A 22,999-nucleotide genomic window follows, 5' to 3' on the forward strand; every position below is an offset into this window, starting at 1 on the left:
TCACAGTGGTCTCTGGTAACACATCCGATGTCTGTCCCAATCCATATAACCAACCGATGCAAGCAGGATCTAAATTGGTGGATGAAGTCAGAAGAGGAATTATGGAGTTGGTGGATGAAGTCAGAAGAGGAATTATGGAGGTGCTCCTCTTCCCCCCTCTCAGCCCAAGGCTGTAGTGACCACAGATGCATCCCTGATTGGGGGGGGGGGGCATTTTCAGGGAAAGCCAGTCCAAGGCACTTGGTCCCTCTTAGTATCCTAGTATCAGTATCCTAGAACTGAGGGCAGTGCTCTAAGCATTGCAAGCATTTCATTCTGCCCTCCCTTCAGGGACAATTGCTATCTAATTAGACAACATATCAGTGGTCTGGTACATCAACAAACAATGAGGAACCAGATCCTACCCTTTATGTTGGGAAGCCCTAAGAGTGTGGCAATGGGCGATCGCATCCAACCGCTTTCTGATAGCAGTGCACATTCCAGGGAACTCCAGTGTGATTGCGGACAAAATGAGCAGATGCATCCTCCTGCCTCACGAGTGGTCCATCAATCCCAACGTAGTGACGAAGATCTTTTGTTGATTGAGTCAGCCTTGCTGCAACCTTTTTGCATCTCCCATAAACTACAGATGCAGTAGCTTCTTTGCCCTTTCCCCCCTCGGGGGGAGTCCCTGAGAGATGCTCTCCTACACGATTGCCCCCCTGGGACTACTCTATGCTTTTCATCCCTTCCCTCTGATTCCCCAATATTTGAAAAAAGCCCAGCGGTTAAGAAGCAAAGTGATCCTCATCGCCCCTTATTGGCCCCACCAAGTCTGGTTCCCCTTTCTCTGGCCTTACCTAGTTCACCGTCCTTGGACTCTGGACCCAACTCCAGACCTGTTGTCTCATCCCCAGGGACTGGTCCATCCCAACCTACAGAATCTCAAGCTGACAGCTTGGTACCTCCACTTCCAGGGATTGCCAAGCAGAATAATCTTTCTTCCCCAGTACAAAAGATACTTCTGGCTTCTCAAAAACATCCACCAGGAAACTTTGTCTCAGTAAATGGAACAGACTTGCACTTTGGTCTCAAGGAGAAGAAATTGATCCTTTTTCAGCCTCAATTAATAAAGTGTTAGAATATCTATCAACTTTATTCCAATCAGGAACCTCAGCTTCTGCCATTAGAGTTCATTTAGTTGCTATCTCAAATTTCTATAATAGCTTTGATGACTTTTCCTTAATCTCTCATCACCTTTGCAAAACCTACTTAAAGGGCATTATGTATTTGAAACCACCTTTCAAAGAACTCATTGAACCTTGGAATTTAACGTTAGTCTTGCAAAGTTTGATCCATCAACCTTTTGAGCTAGCAGCCACTTGTGATATCACATTTTTATCTTGAAAGACCCTATTCCTGGTAGCCATAATGTCAGCCAGGAGAATATCAGAATTACAGGCTTGGTGTGTGAAACGTCCATATATCATTTTTCACAAAGACAGAGTATCACTTATAACTAACCCCTCTTTTCTACCCAGAGTTGTGTCTGATTCAAATATTAATCAATCCATAAGCCTACCAGTTTTCTTCCCAAAGTTTTCATACAAGGGAGAATATTGTTTACATTTGTTGGATGTACACAGTTATGTTTTTACCTGAATAGAACAAAATTGTTTACAAAATCAGACCTATTGTTTCCATCTTTTTCGGGTACTCAACTGGGAAAACCAGCTTCCAAAGTTACCTTATGGAAATGGTTGAGAGATTGCGTCACCTTTGTTTATGACCAAAATAAGTTAAACCTATCAATCAAACTCCAGGCTCATTCTACCAGATCAGTTTCCCCTTCAGTGGCCTTTCATTCTAGAGCCTACATGGATGACATTTGCGCAGCAGCCACTTGGGCTACCCCTCATACCTTTATCATTCATTACAAATTGGATATGGTCTCCAGGGGAAGAGTATCCTTTGGCTCTATGGTGCTCAGGAATATCCTTCCATAGGGCCTCCTGGGACATAAAGTAGCTAGGGACTCTGTTCCAACAGTCAAGAATGAATGAAGATTGACAACATCAGATAAAGCAGATATGTTCTTACCATAATGTTCCATCTGTGTTGTCGATCTTCATTCATTCTTGACATTTCACCTCCCCCCCCCCCCAACCCCCTCCAAAGACTCCTGGAGGTTTGGAACTAATCCTGGTTTTGTAGTAGGGCAGTTGCTTAGACAAAGCGTCCACTTTGTATTTCTTCTGGCAAAATTTGATCTGAAGGGAAGAGAAGTATTATGGGTAGCCTTAAGTCGAGAGTTTCTGGCTGACGCAAGCTTGATACAATGGCCGAGTTGGTTCAGAAGACGGAACCGAAACCCAGTAGTCAAGAATGAATGAAGATCGACAACACAGATGGAACGTTATGGTAAGAACAACTTCTTTTTCAGTCATTTGATGTGCATAGGCAACTTATTACCTGGACAAAACTAAGGACATTAGGATATCAGACCAGCTGTTTGTCTCTTTTCAAGAAAACAAATTAAATTGGCAGTCTGAGCAGACCATTTGTTTATGGATTTTCAAAGCCATTTCTTTCTGCTACTCCTTTTATAGTAGCCCACTTCCCACCTCTGTCAAGATTAATTCCAGCAGGTTAGTAGCATCCTCTGGAGCCTTCTTCGAGGGTATCAATTTTAGAACTATTCTTGAGGCAGGAGCTTGGTCCTTTGTCCACACTTTTACTAAGCATTACAAGTTGGATGTGTAGAGCTAGAGCAGGATTTGCAAGATCCATCCTGCAGGGCTTGTTGAACCACAGCTCTGCTCCTTCTTCCTTCTGCCTTCCTTCTTAACAGCTTTTGTACTCTCCCATCTGTCAGTAGTACTGCAACAATGTCAGGAGAACTGTTTTGGTAAGTTCTTACATAACTCTACTTTGATTGCTTGACAAGAGCATTAGTAATTTAACTGTTTCAGAGTTTTGCCATGCAGAGAATGATAGATGTTAAAGTATGATCAGTATGGAAAGTACCCGTTATCTCTTTTTAGTAGGCCTGTGGTAATTTTTTCCAGCAATATGAAAAAAAAATAAGACTTGCAGATTTCTGTTCATTTAAGCTTTTCAGTTTCGCATATAAAATGATACGAATTTCTGGTTCCTACATTCACAGAGGGTCTGCTTCTTGGTTTACATTCATGTATTTTGTTAGAAGAGGACTGAATAGGTAGTGAACACTCTCCTCCTTAAGAGAGATTGTCATTCATATCACTTATCAGAAGTAATAACAAAAGGTTTGATCGGTTGCCATCTTGCAGCAGATTGTGATATGTTCTTAATGAGGATCATTGCTGTAGTAACCTAAGCTTGTATGGGTTATATCCTGCTAAGGATGTAACCACTGTCCAGCTTCCAAAGCTTTCAGGGCACTTTCTGTGTGCCCAGCCCATGAGTCAGCTCTGGGCACCAAGACCTTTAGACCTTTTCTGCCCCCGAACAGAGTGCTCCTCTGCAGGCTTTCTAGGATCGATCAGCTAACGCTGTTCCATTGCTGGGCAGATAAGTCCCCTTGGGAGGGAGCCTTCCACTTTACTTTTTATGATTGAAATCTTTGTCTTTTCAGTAAAATTTATTTAAGATAGGAGAAAGTGTTTTTAATGACTGCCGTGTGACCTTTGAAGACTTTAAACAGAAGCATTACTTTTTTTTACTCTCGTGGTAAAAGCTATTAGAACTTTATGCTATTTTTGTTTTGTTATGGTACAAGGTAAATTATTTTACTCTGGGGGGCTGGGGTGAAAGTGCTTTTTCCTGTGTTTTTGCAAGGGGAAAAGTTACTTTTTATAGCTTTACCTGTTTTACCAACTTGCTGCCAGGATTCCATGAGAACAGGGCACTTTTTTCAACTTAAACATGAGTCGTTATACCAGTTCCTTTGTACTTCCGTCTTCCAGAAATGAAAAGAAGAAAACTGTCAAGCAACCTTTGCCTCCACAGCAGGCTGTTAAAGTACATCAGCCACAGCTGGTGGCTAAAGCTGGTTCCTTGAACCGGTCATCTTTTTCCTTGGCTTTTGCTGGTGTTGTCCATACAGCAACCATGGACCAAGGGAGTTAGACACATCCTCTATAGCTGTTAGAGTGCTCTTGATGGGCAAGGAAGAGCCAGGCTTGTCACTGTTGGAAAAAGGGACAAAGAATGCCACTGTGCTTTGCCAGAAAGCTGTGCCCAGCTCTAGGGAGGTTTTTGTTTGCAAAAGTGGGTCTGTTTCTTCAGAAATTCCTACCAAAAAGAAAAAATAAATAAACATGCATCTTCTCCTGTCTCAGTTACCTTGGTCAGGAATAATTTATTGTGTTTAGTGCAAGCTCTTGGCCGTTCCTAGTGTGGCTATTTCTGGTAAAAGAAAAACTGGGTATTCCTTCAGACAGTACTTTTGAAGTATTCTTTCTCTGAAACCATTACAAGATTGAATCAGCTGATTTTACTGGGAAAGCAGTAATGTTTCTCAGTCCCTCAGGAAAAGCTATGATTTCTTACAACTGGAGTTTCCAGAACATACTCACATTCCTCTTGTATGTCAGCTTTAAAAGATGTTTTTTTCACAGCTTGATGCCCCCAGAAAAGCAGATGCACTGTATAAAAAGCCTCAGTCTTTTATGTTTTTATACACACACCCCAGATCAGACCTAGCAGCTCTTCTTTAGTGAATCCAGCTGCTGCTAAACAGTTGATTAATACTAATCCCTCTTCTGTCAAGGATAGGAAGGCTTTTGATTCACTTGAAGAAAAATATGTATTCTTCTGCAACACTTTCATAGAATTCTCAGCTGCTATGCTCATATCCTGAAGTGCTTGCCTATTGTGAGAATTTGTTGAATATTTTGACATTGTTTTCCTTTTGTGAGGAGAAATCTGCTTTGTGTAACTTGGTATCTTCTGTCTCTCAACTGAATTCCTACTGTTTGAAATGTGCATGATTCTGACGATGCTACCTCCACAACTTTCTTTAAAAAGTGAAGTAAACAGTCCCAGAAAGCTGCTAAGAAAATATTTAAAGTTCCAAAAAGAAACGGAAATCCCCCAGAGCAAAGGACAGTATAACAAGTTTGAATGACAATATGAAAGATTTTCACACACACCCATCAGTCCCTTAATCCTTCCAGAAAGTCTGAACTACATTTCTGTCTGTCAACAGATAGTTTCAGACAGATGGATTCTGAGAGTAAACCATCAAGGTTACAGATGACAGTGAGAGTTTGCCCCCTTTTGGGGCATTCCTCCTTACCTGTAAGAGCAGACTCTTAATTTCCCTTTAGTTATTCAGCATATGTTTGCTGAGGGGGTGATAATAGCTGTCCTTTCTCTTCCTTATTTAAGGGATGGTTTTACTTGAGGATGTTCCTGGTGACAGAGAAAGATATTGAACCGGTTCTGCTTCATTCCTTTCTTAATCTGGGGTAGTACCCAAGTTCAAAATGCTCTCTCTTCACAACTTGTTACCCTTTATTCCGCATACGAGTCTTGTAGTGTCCTTACATTTAAAATGTGTGTAATCACATTCCTATAGATCCAGATTTCAGAACTTTCTTAAGGTTTTCTTTGTCTTGATCACATCAGTTCTCTCTAATACCCTTTGGTCTGGCTGCTGCTCCAAGGGCATTCACAAAATGTCTGGCCTCTGTGATAGCCTACAGCAGACTACAAGTTATTCACATTTTTCTTGTTTAGTTTCTTATCTTTACAGAGTCTTTTTCAAAGTGTTTGGAATCTGTCAGTTAGTTAAGGAATCTCCTACACAGGCTAGGATTCCAAGAGGACTTACAGAAGTCTTTTCTGATGTCCTCTCACAAGATTGTTTTCTTTGGGTTCCTCTTGGACACCTCAGTTCAAAGAGTTTTCTTTCACAGGAAAATAATAGATCTATACCTAGATGTATTCCTGATTTTTTTTCCACTCAAACTACAGTCTAAACAAGGGAATTCCTCAGGATTCTGGATCTCATGACATCTGTAATACTCATGATACCTCTTGCAAGACTCCACATGAAAAAAATCCTGTGACACCTGAAGTCAGTATGGTGCCAGCATCGACGACATCTGACATTTCAGATTCCAATTTTGTGATTTGCGAAAAGAAATTTTGTAGCGGAGGCACCATATTTCTTAGAATCCAGGTCTCCCATTCTCCCTTCCTTTCCCAGAAAACAGTCAGTCACAGCAGAGGCCTCTGACTTTGCTTAGGAAACTGTGTTTATGGGAATAAAAGTGTAGGATCTTTGAAACAAGAGAGACAAACCAAAAATAAACGTATAAAAGATGTTATGTTATAAGTGCTTTCAACTCTCTCAACCACCTTGTCTGTAGGACCTCTTCAAGTGTTTATAGACAACACCACAGTAATGTGGTACATAAGCAAGGGGGGGAACCAGATTGCACCCTCTGTGCAGACTATCCATGGTAGTGTGGGATATAGCTTTAAAGCACAATCTCACTCTATATGCATCTTCCATATTTGTCAAGCAAAATGTTGTGACAGACAAGCTGAGCAGAGCCAGGATAAAACCCTCATAAACTGAAACTGAATTGGGGTCTTCCAAGAACTGATCAACTGTGGGGAGCACATCAGTTAGAGTTGTTTGCCTTCACTCACAGCAGTTTTCTTTTCCTTAGACAGGAATGTTTCTGTATGCTTTTCCAACTTTCCATTAATATCCAAGGTCATTGTGAAAATTTGGAAGGACTCCCCAGAGGTCATTGTGGTGACTCCATTCTGGCCAGGGCAACAGTGGTTCTCCCTTCTTTTGGAAGTGGCCAGGGAGCAGTTACCACAAGCTTCCTCACAGACTGGATTTATTCACACACGACCGGGGTGTTTGATACATCCAGACCCCAAGCAACTACAGCTGACTCCCTGGATGATAGAATTAATACCTTTTAGGCATCTTTTTTGAAGATGTGCAGCAGGTATTGATGGAAGTGAGAAAGTCTGCTACTACAAAATCATTTAAGTAAACATGTTTGCACCCATTCAGGGCAAGTGTTTCTCTGGGTCTGCAATATGTGTGTGAGTTGCTCTACAATGGCTTATACCCTCAATCAAGGTACAATTTGTCAGCGACATCAGCTTGTCTGCCCATGGTTCCCCCTTTCTGTGTAACTTCATGAGAAAATGTTTTTGAAAGGGTTGTCACATAAAAAGCTTCCTAGGAAACAGGAGGTTCTGCTTCTGCTTGGGATCTTAATTTTGTGTTAGAAAACCTAACTGTTGCTCCATTTGAACCAGCTCATTAGGCTGACTTTTGAGGTTCTTAATATGGAAAACAGTCATACTAATTGCTCTGATCTCTGCAAGAAGAGTTTACAAATTGAAAGCTGTCGTAGTTGGTCAATTGTATCTCCTTTTCCACAAAGATGGGGTTTTCTAAAGAACTAATCCTTCATTTATGCCCAAAGTAATATACCAGTTTACCTTAAGCCAAGCTGTCAATCTCGCTGTCTTCTTTCTACTAACTGGAAATGAAGAAAAGCTATCCCATACCTTGTGTGTCAGCAGCCAACTCTGGTGCTATCTTGACAGAACAGAATTTTTCAGAACTTCTGATCAGTTGTTCATTTTTTGTGAAGGCAAGAAAAAAGGACAACCCATGGCAAAACAGGCCGTTTCAAAATGGTTGTCTCGTGCTGTTACTTTTTGTTATAAAGACTAAGGAAAATAATTCCAGGCAGGATAAAGGCTTATTCCACTAGGGCCTTGGCTTCATGAATGGCTTTTTGGAAAGGGTTGGATTCTAGAAGCAGCAACTTGTTCCTTTCTTCATAGTTTTACTTAGCACTATAAAGTAGATTAATTTTCCAGTTTCAGGGCAGGTTTTGCTAGGACTGTTTTCCAGGAGCTCCTGCACCCTCATCTTTCCTCCTCCCACTCATGTTAAGCTAAAGTAATCTACCCATATAGCTTGCACCATTTGATAAATTTACCATAACAGTAGATGTTTAAATGATCACTGTTATAGTAGCCACTCGCCCCCCCCATCCTCCTTATTTTTGTTTCTTATGCCACAATATGGACTTCATTGTTATATTCCTAGAATTGTCATCTCAAGGCTTTATATATTCCTAGCATTGTCATCTCCGGGCTTTAGTCTCTCTGTTGATATGAAGGCTTTAAAGTACTTGGCACATCAACCTGACTTTTAATTAGCTCAGCTCGAGCTGACTAATGGTTTGGGCATGTAGAAGGTAACCTGAAAGCTTGGAAAGCTGGCCAGCTATTATATCTTTAGCAAGATATAACCCATGTAGCTTAGGCTACTGCAGCAGTGATTATTCAAAAATTTACTGTTTTGATAAGCTTACTTACACAACTGTATGTTCTTGAATGCAACTCTTTCATTAATTAATGTTATAATAAGACGTTCCACCTTGTTTTCTGTTTCAGGCTTGACAGACATATCGACACCTATTAGTCTTCCATTATGGATGCCCTGATAATGGGGAACTGGATGCATCCCAGCACATAAAGTATAAATTTGAATGGTATTCATGCAGTGAGTGGATTTTCCACTTTACTGAAGGAGTTTTAGATGCAGTCTGGATACCAATCAGTTGCTGCATAGGATAATAATATTCAGCAGTATTCTTTTTACAGGAATCTGTTCATGCTTGTGTTCTTGCTTTCACCTTATCTAGTCTACACATTAATCTGTAAATATTGTTTTTAACTAGTTGCTTGTCAACCAGTGCAAAGCATGCATGCATTAGTTAGTAGCATCTGCTGAACCTGCCTGCAACTAGAAGTCCCTTTCCCAGTCCCGCTGCAGCATATCAACTCTACAACAAAAGTAGCTAAGTTACTTTGAAAAGAAGATGCTCTAGTTTTGTGCTGGCATAACTTAAAAAGTTTTCACCTTTTCAGTACTAGTATGAAACTGAGTTAGACTGGAGTGCAGTTAGACCTCCAGCATTCTCTGGCAGTATCTTAATTCAGTGCTGTAGCAGCAGTGACAGTATAGATCCGATGTGTCTTAACTAAGATGGTTTATAAGAAGAATTTGTAAAATTTCATTCACTTAGCTGAAGACTTTGTACACTTTGCTTGTACCTAGACATGTGGGAGTAATGAATAGATTTGTAGGAGCCACTGACAGAATACGGTCAAGTTTGTAAAATAAATTAACATTTTCCCATTGAATATGCACCAAGGTAGTCTACATAAGAGAAAGCTTTCTCTTAAGGCTTCGTAGTGATGGAGATAACTTTCTGTTAGATATTTTTCTTGCACCTTTTTCAGAATAATTATCTTTAACTGTTCAAAAACATGCATGAGTATGTACTGAAATAAACATGTTTGAGATTTCAGTTGTAAGTATTTTTTTTATACAATAGTATTATAAACTCAGTGTTCTGTCTTTCAGATCCTAACACACAGATTCTTTATGCATGTGACTCATGCGGGGAGAAGTTCCTAGACGCAAACAGTTTGGCCCAACATGTGCGAATTCATACTGCACAAGCCTTGGTGATGTTTCAGGCTGACAGTGACTTTTATCAGCAATACAGTGGTGCTACCTGGCAAACGGAACAAGTCATCCAGCCAGGAGAGCTGCTTTTTCGGACACGAGAGGGGACAGAGGTACAGCCTGCTGTCACAGAAGCAGCTCAGGTCATAGAGTGTCAAAGTCCTTCAGAGTAAAGACAATGAATGCAAGGACAAAACTGTTGTGAAACAGGCTGCTTACATACAAGCTACAAAGAACACTTTGGCTACTGCAAGGATTCGGGGCAAACATTTTGTTTCTCTTTGCAGCTGTTTGCAATGCTTTCCACAGAATGTTGTAAAATATTACCTCTGTAATGGTAAAACCATTAATTCCAGAACTGTGTCATGCATATATTAAATAATTTATTTTTATTATATTTAAGGATCCTAGTGTTCATCTGTTTTAAACCTCAATTGAATCCCTACGTTTTAAATGAAACATTGTCAGAAAAATAAGGGTTACTTGAAGAAATGAATTTGTGTGCTTCCTAAGTAAACCCCATCCCACTTTTTTGCATATGTTCCTTGTATGCAGGCCCTGAAGAACTTAAAATCAAATTCTGCAACAGGTCCAGTTGGTGTCACTGGTGTGTTTAAGAAAAATGTAGCTTCTCAGCTTCCTGGTATTCTGGTAGCATTATTCCAATTAGTGCTACTTGAAGGTTATGTACCTGAGAATTGGAAAAGGGCCATAGTGGTTCCAATCTCAAAGAGTGATAGTACATCTGATCCTGGTAATTATAAGCACATTAGTCTGATATGCATAACTGGGAAACTGTTTGAAAAGCTAGTACTGATCTGATCAAAGTGCATTATATTACAAGAACTTCAAAGAAAAACATTTTGTTTATTTCTAACTTTAGTGATTGAAGCAACAAGGCAGGGCCTTCTAGTGGATGCAGTTTCTTACAATTTAAAGAAAGCCTTTGACAGTGTCTTCCATGATTTGTTTTTTCAGCTCAAGGAGTACAAAATAATTTATACCTTTTTAACTGGTACAAATATCATACCTTTCAAGTTCAGGTAGCTGGTATTTTGTGTAAACCTATGATAATTGTATGGGGCATATTTATTGGCTTCATTTTTAATGTGTTTATTATGCCAATGTCAGTTACAAATCTCATAATGTAGTATTTTTTGGATGACTGTAAAGTTGCATTTCCAGTAGGCAGGGTGATAGTAAAGCAGCTTTACAAGTGCATCTTCATAAGTTGGTAGATTGTCTAAAACAATGTCAAGTTTTGTTTAACTTACACTTTATAGAGTATTTATGTAATACAAACACTTCAGTACTGTATATTGGCAAGACAAATAGTGAGTACCCATCTAGAGGATTACAAGTGGCTCTTCAGTTATGACCATCTTATGTGCTAGATTTCAAGAAATTCACCTCAAGAGCAGAGAGAGAGAGAAGCAAAGCCCAAGAGGTAAATCTTGACATCCATGTTGAGAACTCAAAAAAAAAAAAAAATTATGATGAGAGGGACCTGATCATAATTTTTTGTAGTGTATGGAGCTTTATCTTCTTTGTCAGCAATTTACAGAAAAAAGGGTAGGAATGTTGTGTTTTATACCATTGAACACTGTATAATGCTTATTGTTATGCAGATGATGAGCAGAAGTGGTGTGCCCCACCAAGGGATTTACAGCTTTAAAAGCTGTTAGACACTTCACTCTGACGCATCTTTTGTTTAATAGCATGGTGGAGCACAGTGTGTAACAGCTTTTAAAGGAGTTTTGGTTCTGGCACTGGCTGCTGTTACTCTGTAGCACAGTATAGCATTTGGAAATGTTTAACAGAAGTTCAAGATCTTTTTGATATCAGAAAGTTACTTTATAAAGGTGCTTAACAAGCCTTTTTCCCAGTTTCAAAGTGTAGTCGCTGAACTCCATGCACTGCATGTCATTAACAATTTGCTTGCAGAATCTTTGAATACAAATAATGATCTGAAAAAGTATCGTTAATGATGATGTTAGTTTAGAACACCATGTGTGTACAAAAAAATGTTGGTGGTCATACATCTAATTAGAATAATTTCTGCAAGATTGTCTGAAAACAAAATTCTTGAAAGCTTATGGATGATTTATACTTGTAAAGTTAGGCGGTTTAAACACCAGTCCTACAAAAGGAGATTAGTATCGTTAGAATTATATTCTGCTACTATAGACTTAAAAGAGGAAACTTACAAAGGCCTATAATTGTCCAAAACAAGGTTTTGGTAGCAGAATTTTTTACCGAATCATGATAAAACCACTCAATAGTATGTTGCGTTTTCTTGCGACTACAGTTAGATCTTTACACTTGAATAAAGTGCTTTCAGTAAGAATGGTGAGGCAGTGAAATTTTGGATAGTTATGTCATGGTAGCTACAAACTGTTTTATCTTGGTCACTGACTTAGGACCCTTTGATAGGTTTGTGAGTTTGTATCTTGAAGACAGCTTATCCATGCAGTCCTTATTAACTTAATTCTGTTATATTGGGGGTGCAACTTGTTTATTGTTGTTGTGTCTTTTGGCTTATCCCGGTTAGGGGTTGCCACAGTGGAACTCCGGTCTGCTAATGTTTGGTAGTGGATTTTTACGTGCCGAGTTACCAGCCCTGACACACAGCCTTCAGCGAAGGCACGCTCATTCATGCATGTCTCCACACAGAAGACGCTCTAGCTGAGAATCGAATGGGACAACGTCTTGCTGTGAGGCGACAACGCTACCGCAGCATTTGTACTGTCTCAGTATTGAAAGGCCTTTGTGACTGTGTGTCTAGAGATAAGAGATGATGAGAAGGTGGCATTTAGCCCCATTTTAACCACTGGGGACCATACTCTCACCCACCCATCCACACTGCGTTCTTTGATCCTGAATACTGACACTGATTCTTCGGTCACTTGTAATGCTTTCTGATGTAAATTTTCGTGCTGTTTGAGTTGTCTTTCTATACTTTACCATTTTCTTTTCCCAGTAAGAAGTCTAATTTACAGATTTAAACAATACTCAGCATTACTTCTAACTAGTAAATGTAATGTGATACTGATTCTTCATTATGGGGGCATTTCTCAACTCATTGTTACAGTCTCTCTCACCCTCTCTTCCTCTCCTTGTTCCAGTGCTTACTCAGTTATCTGCTGATGTTCTTCATCTCACATTGCTGCAGTCATAACCTGTGGGTAGTCCGCTGTCCTCGGTCGGCCCGAATACCAAAGTGTTAGGCTGGCGTCAGTCATGGTCGCTCAGATCTGACGTCAGTACGCCGTGGTACTAAAGCGCATGACCGACGTCATATCCTCAGTCTTTCTTGCCGCATGGTCCGAAGCAGAAGCAGCGTTTGCAAGTGCCGTCGCCCTGAAATTTTCGTATTCTGAGTTTCAGACCAAGACCAAGTTGGGCTAAGTACTGCTGGGGAATATTTTTGTCTTTTCTTGCCTCAGTTAAATCCGGATGTCAGAAAAAGTGAATAATTGTATTTCTTGTGGGAAACAGATACCTCATAGGGATTACCACTCTCTCTGTATTCCTTGCTTGGGGCCTGAACACGACGTAGTCGGGTGTCGCTTTTGTGCTAAATTTAATAAGCGCACCATTAAACGTAGGTTAGATTGTGCTAGACTTGTCTTTGGTAAGCGGTGTAATTACAATATGCCGTCGGATCCTCCGACGCCCACTACCGCTAAGAAGCGTAAGGAAAAATCTTTAAAGTCCAAGCAGGATGAGTCGTCCGTTCCGGACGCCGGTTCTTTAGAAACTACGGTGGAATCTGTGGATCCAGCCGAGGTTTCAGCTGAGTCTCAGGGGGAGCCTTTAATTTTGCTAGATGTGGCCTCTCAGGAGTCGGGTCAGGCCGAGGGGGCCTCTCAGGTTGCTGTACTCCCTTCTTTACTTAAGGTGGTTAGGCCTTCTCCCTCTGTCTCTAAGGTACCTTCCAAGGTCAGGCCTGGTTTGTCTTCCTCTGGCGTCAGTCCTAGTTCTGCAGGTTCTGTGCCTAAAAAACACATGCTTAAAATGGCAGAAGATTTGATTACCATGATCAGAGGTTCTATGCCCCCTCCAGATAAGAGGCCTAGGGTGGAGCCGGAGGTGGAAGGATTGGAACATTCTTCAGATTACTCAGAGTCTTCGGCTGAAGACATTCAGGATTTTCCCCCTTATTCTGATTCAGACTCAGAGGATTCTAGTCTTTCTGCTTCTCCTCCAGAGGATTTTTCTTTTTCAGAAACCCTGCATTCTGAGGGAGCATTTTAAATGGGAAGGTCAGGATTTCTCTGATTCCCGAAAGAGGCTTAGGGAATTTTTGTTTTTACCACAACATAGGCCCTTGGCTATACCTCCTGTTTTGGATGTTGTTCAGGATGTTTTCTCTGAGGCTTCCCTTAATCCAGACTCTTTGCCCCCTGCCCCGGTTAAGCCAGACAGGTATTACAGAGTGCCAGAGGCTCATAAATATCTGTATAAGAGCCCAAGGGCTGACCCAGAAACTATTAGCCAGGGACCTAAGGGTGTCAGGGCTTCTGTTGTGAAGAATCCAATTCCTATGGATAAAGATTCAAGAGCTTTGGATAGGTGGGGTAAGAAAGTGTATACCTCTTCCAGTCTTGCAATGAGAGCTTTGAATTGCCAGTTTCATATGCTGAAGTACCAGAATTTTCTCCTTAGCCAGTTAAAATCTAAGGTAGATGCTTTAGCAGAGGGCATAGAGTGTAAGGAATTACAGGATTTGGTTCACGCCTCTGATCAGGTGGGTAAGCATTCTTTGCAGTGTGGTTTTGATGCTTTACAGGCTTCTTCCAGGGTGGCTGCCACTGGATCTGTCATCCGTAGGCACGCCTGGCTTAAGGATCAGAACTTGTCAGAGCATGTTAAAGCTCGAATTTTGGATGCTCCCCTTCAGTCTGAAGTTTTGTTTGGTTCTCCTGTGGAGTCAGTCTTGAAGAAAATGGAAGACAAAGCTAAGTCTATGCAGACTGTTAAGGATTTTTTACAGGTGCAGCCCCCTAAGTTTAGCAGAAATTGGCCTACTAAGGGATGGGCTTACCCTTCTTCTGATTTACAGTCTAGGGGCAGATCTAGACGTGGTAGGGGCAGAGCTCATGCACAGGGTTCTTTCAGGCCTAGGACGTGGAGTTCCCCTGCACAGTCTATCGGTGAGGGCAGGGGCCAGTCCTTTCGTAAACAGACCCAATGACCTACATCTTTAGCTGCCCAATCCTTCCTGTCTGGCAGCTCCTCTGGGAGGAAAGTTGGCACTTTTCAGGCAAAATTGGCTTTTAGTCACCCGGGGCAAATGGGTGTTGGACATTATAAACCGAGGCTACAAGTTTTATTTCCACACATTGCCTCCTTTCAAAGGCATGCCAGATGTTCCTCCTCAGCAAAAGGTGGAGGCTCTCAAACAGATTTCTTTACTTCTACAAATGGGGGCTATCCAGCAGGTCCCTCCGTCAGAAGTGGGCCTAGGATTTTATTCTCGCCTGTTTCTTGTACCAAAGAAAGGAAACACTTGGAAGCCAATTCTGGATTTGTCTATTCTCACCACATACCTGGACATTCCAAAATTCAAAATGTTGACTTTGCAACAACTTCTGCCTCTGCTAGGCAAAGATCACTGGATGGTGGATGGTAACTCTGGATCTCAGAGAGGCTTATCTTCATATTCCTATCAGGCCCAGTTGCAGGAGATTCCTGCGTTTTCGGGCTGGGACTTTACATTATCAGTTCTCTGCATTGCCCTTTGGCTTATCTACTGCGCCCAGAGTGTTCACAAAGGATGTCCTTCATGGATGCATCTGCAGTCATAACAACTGGGTTGTCCTGTCGTCAGGCAGCCCTTCGGTCGGCCGGATTCCAAAGTCCGGGTCCGGCTTCGGCTGATGTCGCACTTCACCCGACGTCATCTCTGCTGGTCTTCGGGTATAAAGGCATCAGCCGACGCCATTTTCTTCAGTCTTTCTTGCCGCGTGGCCAAGCAGAAGCTGTTCGCAAGTGCCGGTCGGTCAGATCCAGAGATTACTACTACCGAATACTTCAAGACTTCTAAAAGCTAAGTACCCGTTGGGGACTCTTTCTTGCCTCAGCCGATGTCAGAAAAAGTCAATAACTGTTTAACTTGTGGGAAACAAATACCTCATAAAGATTTCCACTCTTACTGTTTGCCTTGTTTAGGCCCAGACCACGACGTAGCAGCCTGTTCGCCTGTGCTTCTTTCAACCGACGAACGCTTAGACGCCGGTCGGAGTTTGCTGAACAGTTTTTCGGCTCTGAATTTGCGTACATTATGCCGCCGGATCCTCCGACTACCCAAATTATTAAAAACGCAAAGAAAAGACTGACACTCATGTCCGCGGTTTCGGCGAAACCATGGTTAAGCAAATCGCGAGTGTCTCGGTTTCGGCCGAAACCGAAAACTGATCAGAGTACAGCGAATCAATGACTACTACTGAGGTTCCGGTTACCTTACTTGAATCGGCCTCAGAAATTTTACCTACTACAGTGGTTACTAGTGACTTATCAGACACCATCCCTTTGGATGTCTCTACCCCAGCACGTGGTGCTGCTAGGCCTCCTGCAGCCATGTCTATTAAGGCCTTCGCCAGGGCTAAAGCAGCCAAATCTACTAAGTCAGTGCCTGTTAAACCCCTCAACCAGGCTCACTTCTAGTTCACAAATGCTTACTCTGGCAGAAGATTTAATATCCTTAATTAGGGATCTCAATCTCACCCAGACAGGGCCTCTCAACCCCAGAAAAGAGACCTAGAGAAGAGCCCCTCGAGCCTGTGTCCTCTGATGATTCTGCGGAAGACTCAGATATTACAGACCAGCCAGAGGCTCCTTTCTCCAATTTTGAGGACTCAGATGCTGAAGAATCCATTCCAGCTGCTTCCCACCAGAAGAATTCTCCTTTGGGGAAACCTTACATGCCATGAGAGAACATTTCCAATGGCAGGAACAGGATTTTCAGACTCCAGAAAGACTTAGGACTTTTCTGCACCTACCACAACACAGGCCCTTAGCTATACCTCCTGTCCTCTCTGTTGTGGACGATGCATTTAATGATGTTTGCACTGCACCAGATTCTTTACCTCCAGCACCTGCCAAACCAGATAGATTTTACAGGGTGCCAGACACTCATCATCACCTATACAAGGCCCCTCTTGCAGACCCCGAAACTATATCCCAGGGCCCTAAGGCAGTAGCCTCAACCACAGCAAAACCCTATTCCTTCTGAAAGGGAAGCCAGGTCTTTAGACAGATGGGGCAAAAAGGTTTACACCTCTGCTACTCTCTCAGCTAGAGCTTTAAACTGTCAGTTTCACATGATACAATACCAAGAGTTTATGCTTGATCAGTTAACTAAAAGCTATCCTCTGATGACTCTATAGATAAGAAAAATCTATTAGAAATGGTAAATAACATACAACAGGTTAGTAACCATTCCTTAAAATGTGGCTATGATGCACTGGAGGCTTCATTTAGATCAGCCATGACTGGCACAGTGATAAGAAGACATGCATGGCTGAAGGAACAAGTTTTACCGGATCATGTTAAAGCTAAGTTATTAGATGCTCCTATGGATAAGACCAGTTTGTTTGGTACACCTGCCCAGCAGGTAATGAAGAAAATGGAAGAAAAGGCAAAATCTGTACAAACGGTTAAAGATTTCTTGCAGGTTCAGCCCCAAGGTTTAGCAGGAACTGGCCTGCCAAAATTGGTCCTTTCCTGACTCCACAAGATCCCAAAGGGGCAGGAATAGACGCTCCAGAGGCAGAAATCAAACCAGAGGGGTGCCTACAGAGGACGACAGTGGCAAGGTAATAACAGAGCCACAGGTACAGCCACTACCACTACAACAGGGCAATCACAGTGACTTGATTCTAACTCCGCCTACCAGGGAACAAATAGCAGCACCCTTAGGCGGAAAATTAACCTTATTTTCAAAGAACTGGCACTATATCACAAAAGACAAGTGGATTTTGCAAACCATAGACCAAGGTTACCGGTTCCAGTTCCACACTATACCAGTCAAAAGAGGAATGCCAAACCTACCTCCAAATCAAAAAACAGAAGCTCTACAGCAGATAATGCAATTAACAAAGATGAGAGCTGTGGAAAGAGTACCAATAACAGAACAAGGCAAAGGATTCTACTCCAAACTATTCCTAGTTCCAAGAAAGGAAAAAAGCTGAAGACCTATTCTCGATCTGTCCACCTTAAACACATACATCATTGTCCCAAAATTCAAGATGCTGACCCTACAGCAACTTCTTCCCATGCTGGGCAAGGAGTGTTGGCTGGTAACTCTAGATCTCAAGGAGGCATACCTGCATGTCCCCATTCGACCAATTTGCAGAAGATACCTCAGATTTCTTGCAGGATCAGAGCACTATCAATTCTCAGCATTGCCCTTTGGCTTATCTACTGCCCAGAGTATTCACAAAATGCCTGGCATCAGTAATCGCCACTGCAGACTACAGGGAATCCAAATTTATCCATACCTGGACGACTGCCTGCTACAAGGGGACAACAAAAGCAAGCTGACAACAGATTTACAAAGGGTCATTTACTTGCTACAAGCACTGGGATACACAGTCAATTTGCAAAAATCAAGGCTGATTCCATCCCAAACAAGGACATTCTTGGGCGGAATTGGACACAGTAAAACAAATGGCATTCCTAACTGCAGAAAAACAAAAATCTCCCTCTTTACTTCTTGGCACTAACAAACCACAGCAAGCTAACAGCAAGAAAAGTTCTGCAGGCCTTGGGCTTCATGGCATCATGCATAATCTTGGTTCCACATGCCAGACTGCATATGAGAAAACTACAGTGGTACCTAAAGAATTTATGGTCCCAACACAGGCACAGCCTAGAAACAGAAATTCCACTAATTCCATGCCTAAAACAGGAGTTCCTATGGTGGGCTCAAGCATGCCAGTCAAACCCAGGCTTACCCTTTCACAAATATCAAGCAAGCCAAACCATCACAACAGACGCCTCAGACCTAGGATGGGGGCTCACATGCTGGACAAATGCGTGCAAGGATTGTGGACGAGGACCAACTTCACCTGCACATCAACCTAAAAGAAATGCTGGCAGTAAAACTGGCAATCCAAAATTCAGACCATTTCTCAAAGAAGGCCATTTGATGATAAGGACAGACAACACCACAGTCATGTGGTACATCAACAAACAGGGAGGCACTCATTCATACCCCTATGCAGAATGACTTTGGACCTTTGGAACCTGGCACTCAGCTACAACATCCAGTTACAGGCAATGTTTGTACCGGAAAGGAGAACACTCTAGCAGACATGTTAAGCAGAACCACCTCGGATGCTCACGAATGGATGCTACACCCGGACATCTTCCAAGACCATCGCAAAGAAATGGGGAATGCCACAGATAGATCTATTCGCTTCCTCTCAACCACCAGCTCAAAAATTCTGCACAAGGACATTCCATCCACTTGCATCGAAAGTGGATTCGCTCTCCTTCAGCTGGAAAGGCCTGACAGCATATGCATTCCCACCTCTTCCTTGATACACAAGGTATTACTAAAATCAAGGAGGAACGCCCAAGGATAATCCTGATAGCTCCAAACTGGCCAAGACAACACTGGTACCCATTGCTGAGGAGCATGTCTCGGGACAAAATGTGGTCAATACCCTGATGCCTTTGATGTTAACTCAGAACAACTACAGCATCATGCATCCAAACCTAAAACGTTGCAGCTGACTGCATGGCACATCACATAGCAGCAACTATTCCAGATCTCTCCCAAAGGGTTAAAGACATTATCCTTGAAGCCCGCAGACCTTCAACAAGAAGGAACTATGCAGGGAAATGGAAAAGGTTTGTCATTTGGAGTGCTGAAAGAGGGAAGGATGTGTCGAATATAGATATGGCTAACATTCTGGAGTACTTGGCAGAGCTTCTACATACAGGCCTGTCCTATTCCTCCATCAAGATACATGCATCAGCTATTTCAGCAGAATACAGCTTTGATCCACCTGTCTTCTCACATCCTCTACTCAGGCAGTTCCTCAGAGGGATCAAGAATGTAAAACCTCCTAGGAAACCACCACTGCCAGCTTGGGATTTGAACTTTGTGCTAGAAAAGTTGACACTCACCTTTTGAACCAGCAGCAACAGCAGACCTACAGCATCTTTCATGGAAAACTGCTTTCCTACTGGCAATAACCTCAGCAAGGAGGGTTTCTGAACTTCAGGCCCTAATGGCAGTACAACCCTTCCTAATCTTCCACCAAGACAGAGTGTCCATGAGGACTAATCCTACATTTATGCCTAAGGTGGTATCCAGAGTGTCCCTAAACCAGGCAATCCACCTACCTACCTTCTTCCCCAACCCACAAAACAGAGGGGAAAGAATGCTGCATACCTTGGATGTACACAGACAGCTACGCTACTACCTGGACAGAACAAAAGTAACAGAAAAACTGACCAGCTTTTTGTAGCCTATGCAACAGGAAGGGAAGGAAAAGCAATTTCCAAACAGACAATCTCCAAATGGATAGGAAATTGCATACGATTCTGTTACTCCTTCCATGGAAAACCAATTCCACAGAACATACGACCTCATTCTACAAGAGCAACAGCCACTACCACAGCCTTCTTACGAGGAGTGGCAACCAAGGACATTATTGAGGCGGCTACTTGGACCTCCGTGCATACATTTGCCAAGCATTATAATTTACCTCTGTATTCCAGATCCCGAGCAGGGTTTGCCACTGCTGTACTGCAAGGGATCCTAACCACACCATAATCTAGTCTTCCTCCTCCCCTAGTTGGCTATGGTATTCTACCCAGTTGTTATGACTGCAGATGCATCCATGAAGGACATAGTACAGTTTTGTACCTACCATAAATGTAGATGTCCGAACTGGATAGCATCTGCAGTCAGGATTACCCTCCCTCCTTCCCTCTGTGGTACTCCTAGGGTATTTACCCTCCTAATAGCTAGCTGGTGGGGGGGAGTCTCTTATGGTGTATTTGTTTGTATATATGTACATACATGCTTATTTTTTGTGTTTGCCTTCTATCCTTTGGGAAACATTGGCATTTTTACCCAAAATTTAGCCTTCCAAGAGGGCAACTGGCATCTGGGGCAAGAAACACTGAAGAAAATGGCGTCGGCTGATGCCTTTATACCCGAAGACCAGCAGAGATGACGTCGGGTGAAGTGCGACATCAGCCGAAGCCGGACCCGGACTTTGGAATCCGGCCGACCGAAGGGCTGCCTGACGACAGGACAACCCAGTTGTTATGACTGCAGATGCTATCCAGTTCGGACATCTACATTTATGGTAGGTACAAAACTGTACTTTCTGGCTCCAGTGATAGCCTTCTTAAGGTTAAGAGGAATACAAATTTATCCTTATTTGGACGATTGCCTGATTCTTGCTCAAGACAGAGACAAGCTAATTCACCATCTACAGTATGTTATGGCAGTGTTAAGGTGCCTAGGGTATTCTGTGAACGAAATAAAGTCCAGTCTAGTACCCTCTCAGGACATGTGCTTTCTGGGTGTGAGACTGAATACAGCCACTCAGATGGCGTTTTTGACCCCGGACAAGCAAAGAAATCTTACCCTTTACTTCCAACAATTGTCTCTACGGTCCAGGCTGACTGCAAGGACAGTCCTTCAAGCCTTGGGGTTCATGGCATCTTGTATTCTGGTGCTTCCCAATGCCAAACTGCATATGAGGAAGCTACAATGGTATCTAAAAAGTGTATGGACTCAACACTGCCATGATTTGGACACTGTCATTCAGATAATACCTTGCATTCAAAAGGAATTTTTGTGGTGGGCTCAGGAATGTCACCTAAACAAGGGACTCTCTGTGACCCGACCAGAGGCAAGTCAAATCTTAACGACAGATGCCTCAGACAAGGCTTGGGGAGCACACCTCAATGGAAAATGGGTTCAAGACACGTGGCCTGCCAGACTTCAACATTTGCATATCAACATGAAGGAGATGTTAGCAGTCCAATTTGCATTGATGGCTTTCAAGGATCTACTTCACCCAGGACAAGTGTTGATTCAAACAGACAACACAACTGTCATGTGGTACATCAACAAGCAAGGGGGGAAACCATTCGTACACTCTTTGCAGGCAAGCTATGATTTTGTGGGAGACTGCTCTCAGTTTGCACCTCACTCTTCAGGCAAGGTTTCTACCAGGAGCACAGAACTCCTTAGCGGATGTTTTGAGCAGACAGATGGTGGATCCCCACGAGTGGAAGTTGGATCCTCCTGTATTTCGACAGTTGACAGTGATTTGGGGGACTCCAGACATAGATCTGTTCGCTTCTCCACTAAATTTCCAGCTGCCAAAGTTTTGCACAAAGTTGTTTCATCCAAAAGCTTGGAAAGTGGATGCTCTATCATTCAGTTGGAACAATCTTCACGTCTATGCCTTTCCTATGCCTCTCCTTCCCAAGGTGCTCTTGAAGGTCAGACAGGACAAGCCCTCCATGATTCTAATAGCTCCAGATTGGCCACGTCAGCACTGGTACCCTCTGCTGAGGAGTTTAGTACGGGAGCCTCCTTGGCCTTTGCCATCAATTCCACACCTTTTGTCCCAGGCAGGCAGTCATTTCCTCAATGTCAAGATACAGTCCCTGCATCTGACAGCCTGGCATATTCTGTTCTAGACCCTGGAGGGTCGCAGCTTCCTCAATCAGTTTTGAATGTTATTTTGGAGGCCAGACGGCCTAGTACAAGGAAAGTTTATGTTGATAAATGGAGGAGATTTTTTCTTTGGAGCAAAGCAAAGAGCTTTGATGTTTCAGTACCTAATTTGAATGTTTCACTTCAGTATCTTACAGAATTACTAGACAAAGGTTTGTCTTTCTCCGCTGTAAAAGTTCATGCTGCAGCCATTTCTGCTCACTATGATTATGACCCACCATTATTCTCTTGTCCTTTGTTTAAGCAATTTCTTAGAGGGGCAAAGAACATAAGACCCCCATGTAGAGCTCCTACTCCTTCCTGGGATCTCAATTTTGTGTTGGAAAAACTCACTTTACCTCCTTTTGAACCTGCAGCTACATCTGAGTTGAAGTTTTTGTCTTGGAAGACTGCTTTTTTGTTGGCCATTACGTCTGCTAGGCGGGTATCTGAATTTCGGGCTCTAATGGCAGTTGAACCCTTCCTGATTTTTCATAAGGATAGGGTATCCCTGCGTACTAACCCTACTTTTATGCCTAAAGTGGTTTCAAATGTGGCCTTGAACCAATCTATTCATTTGCCTACATTTTATGCTGATCCCCAAAATAAAGGGGAAAAAATTTTGCACTCTTTGGATATTCACAGGCAGTTGCGTTATTATTTGAGCAGAACTAAAGGGTTCAGACAGTCTCAACAGTTGTTTGTTTCTTTTGCTTTGGCCTCTCAGGGGAAACCTGTTTCTAAACAAACTATTTCTAAGTGGATTGGCCATTGTATTGCTTTTTGTTATTCTCATCATGGTAAGG

General features: G+C 42.5%; 1 protein-coding gene across 1 annotated transcript in view; it reads left to right on the top strand.

Annotated features, from left to right (window-relative positions):
* Nucleotides 1-9,890, top strand: part of ZBTB17 (zinc finger and BTB domain containing 17) — a gene marked incomplete in the record, with an annotated part of 1,293,515 nt that extends 1,283,625 nt beyond the window's left edge. The window contains 1 exon segment of the mRNA XM_044060452.1: nucleotides 9,389-9,890. Within this exon segment, the coding sequence (XP_043916387.1) occupies nucleotides 9,389-9,666 (278 nt within the window).
* Nucleotides 9,891-22,999: the final 13,109 nt, after the last annotated feature.

Source organism: Protopterus annectens, chromosome 2.part0 (assembly GCF_019279795.1).
Source record: "Protopterus annectens isolate FY-2018-M chromosome 2.part0, PAN1.0, whole genome shotgun sequence".
Lineage (NCBI taxonomy): Eukaryota > Metazoa > Chordata > Ceratodontiformes > Protopteridae > Protopterus > Protopterus annectens.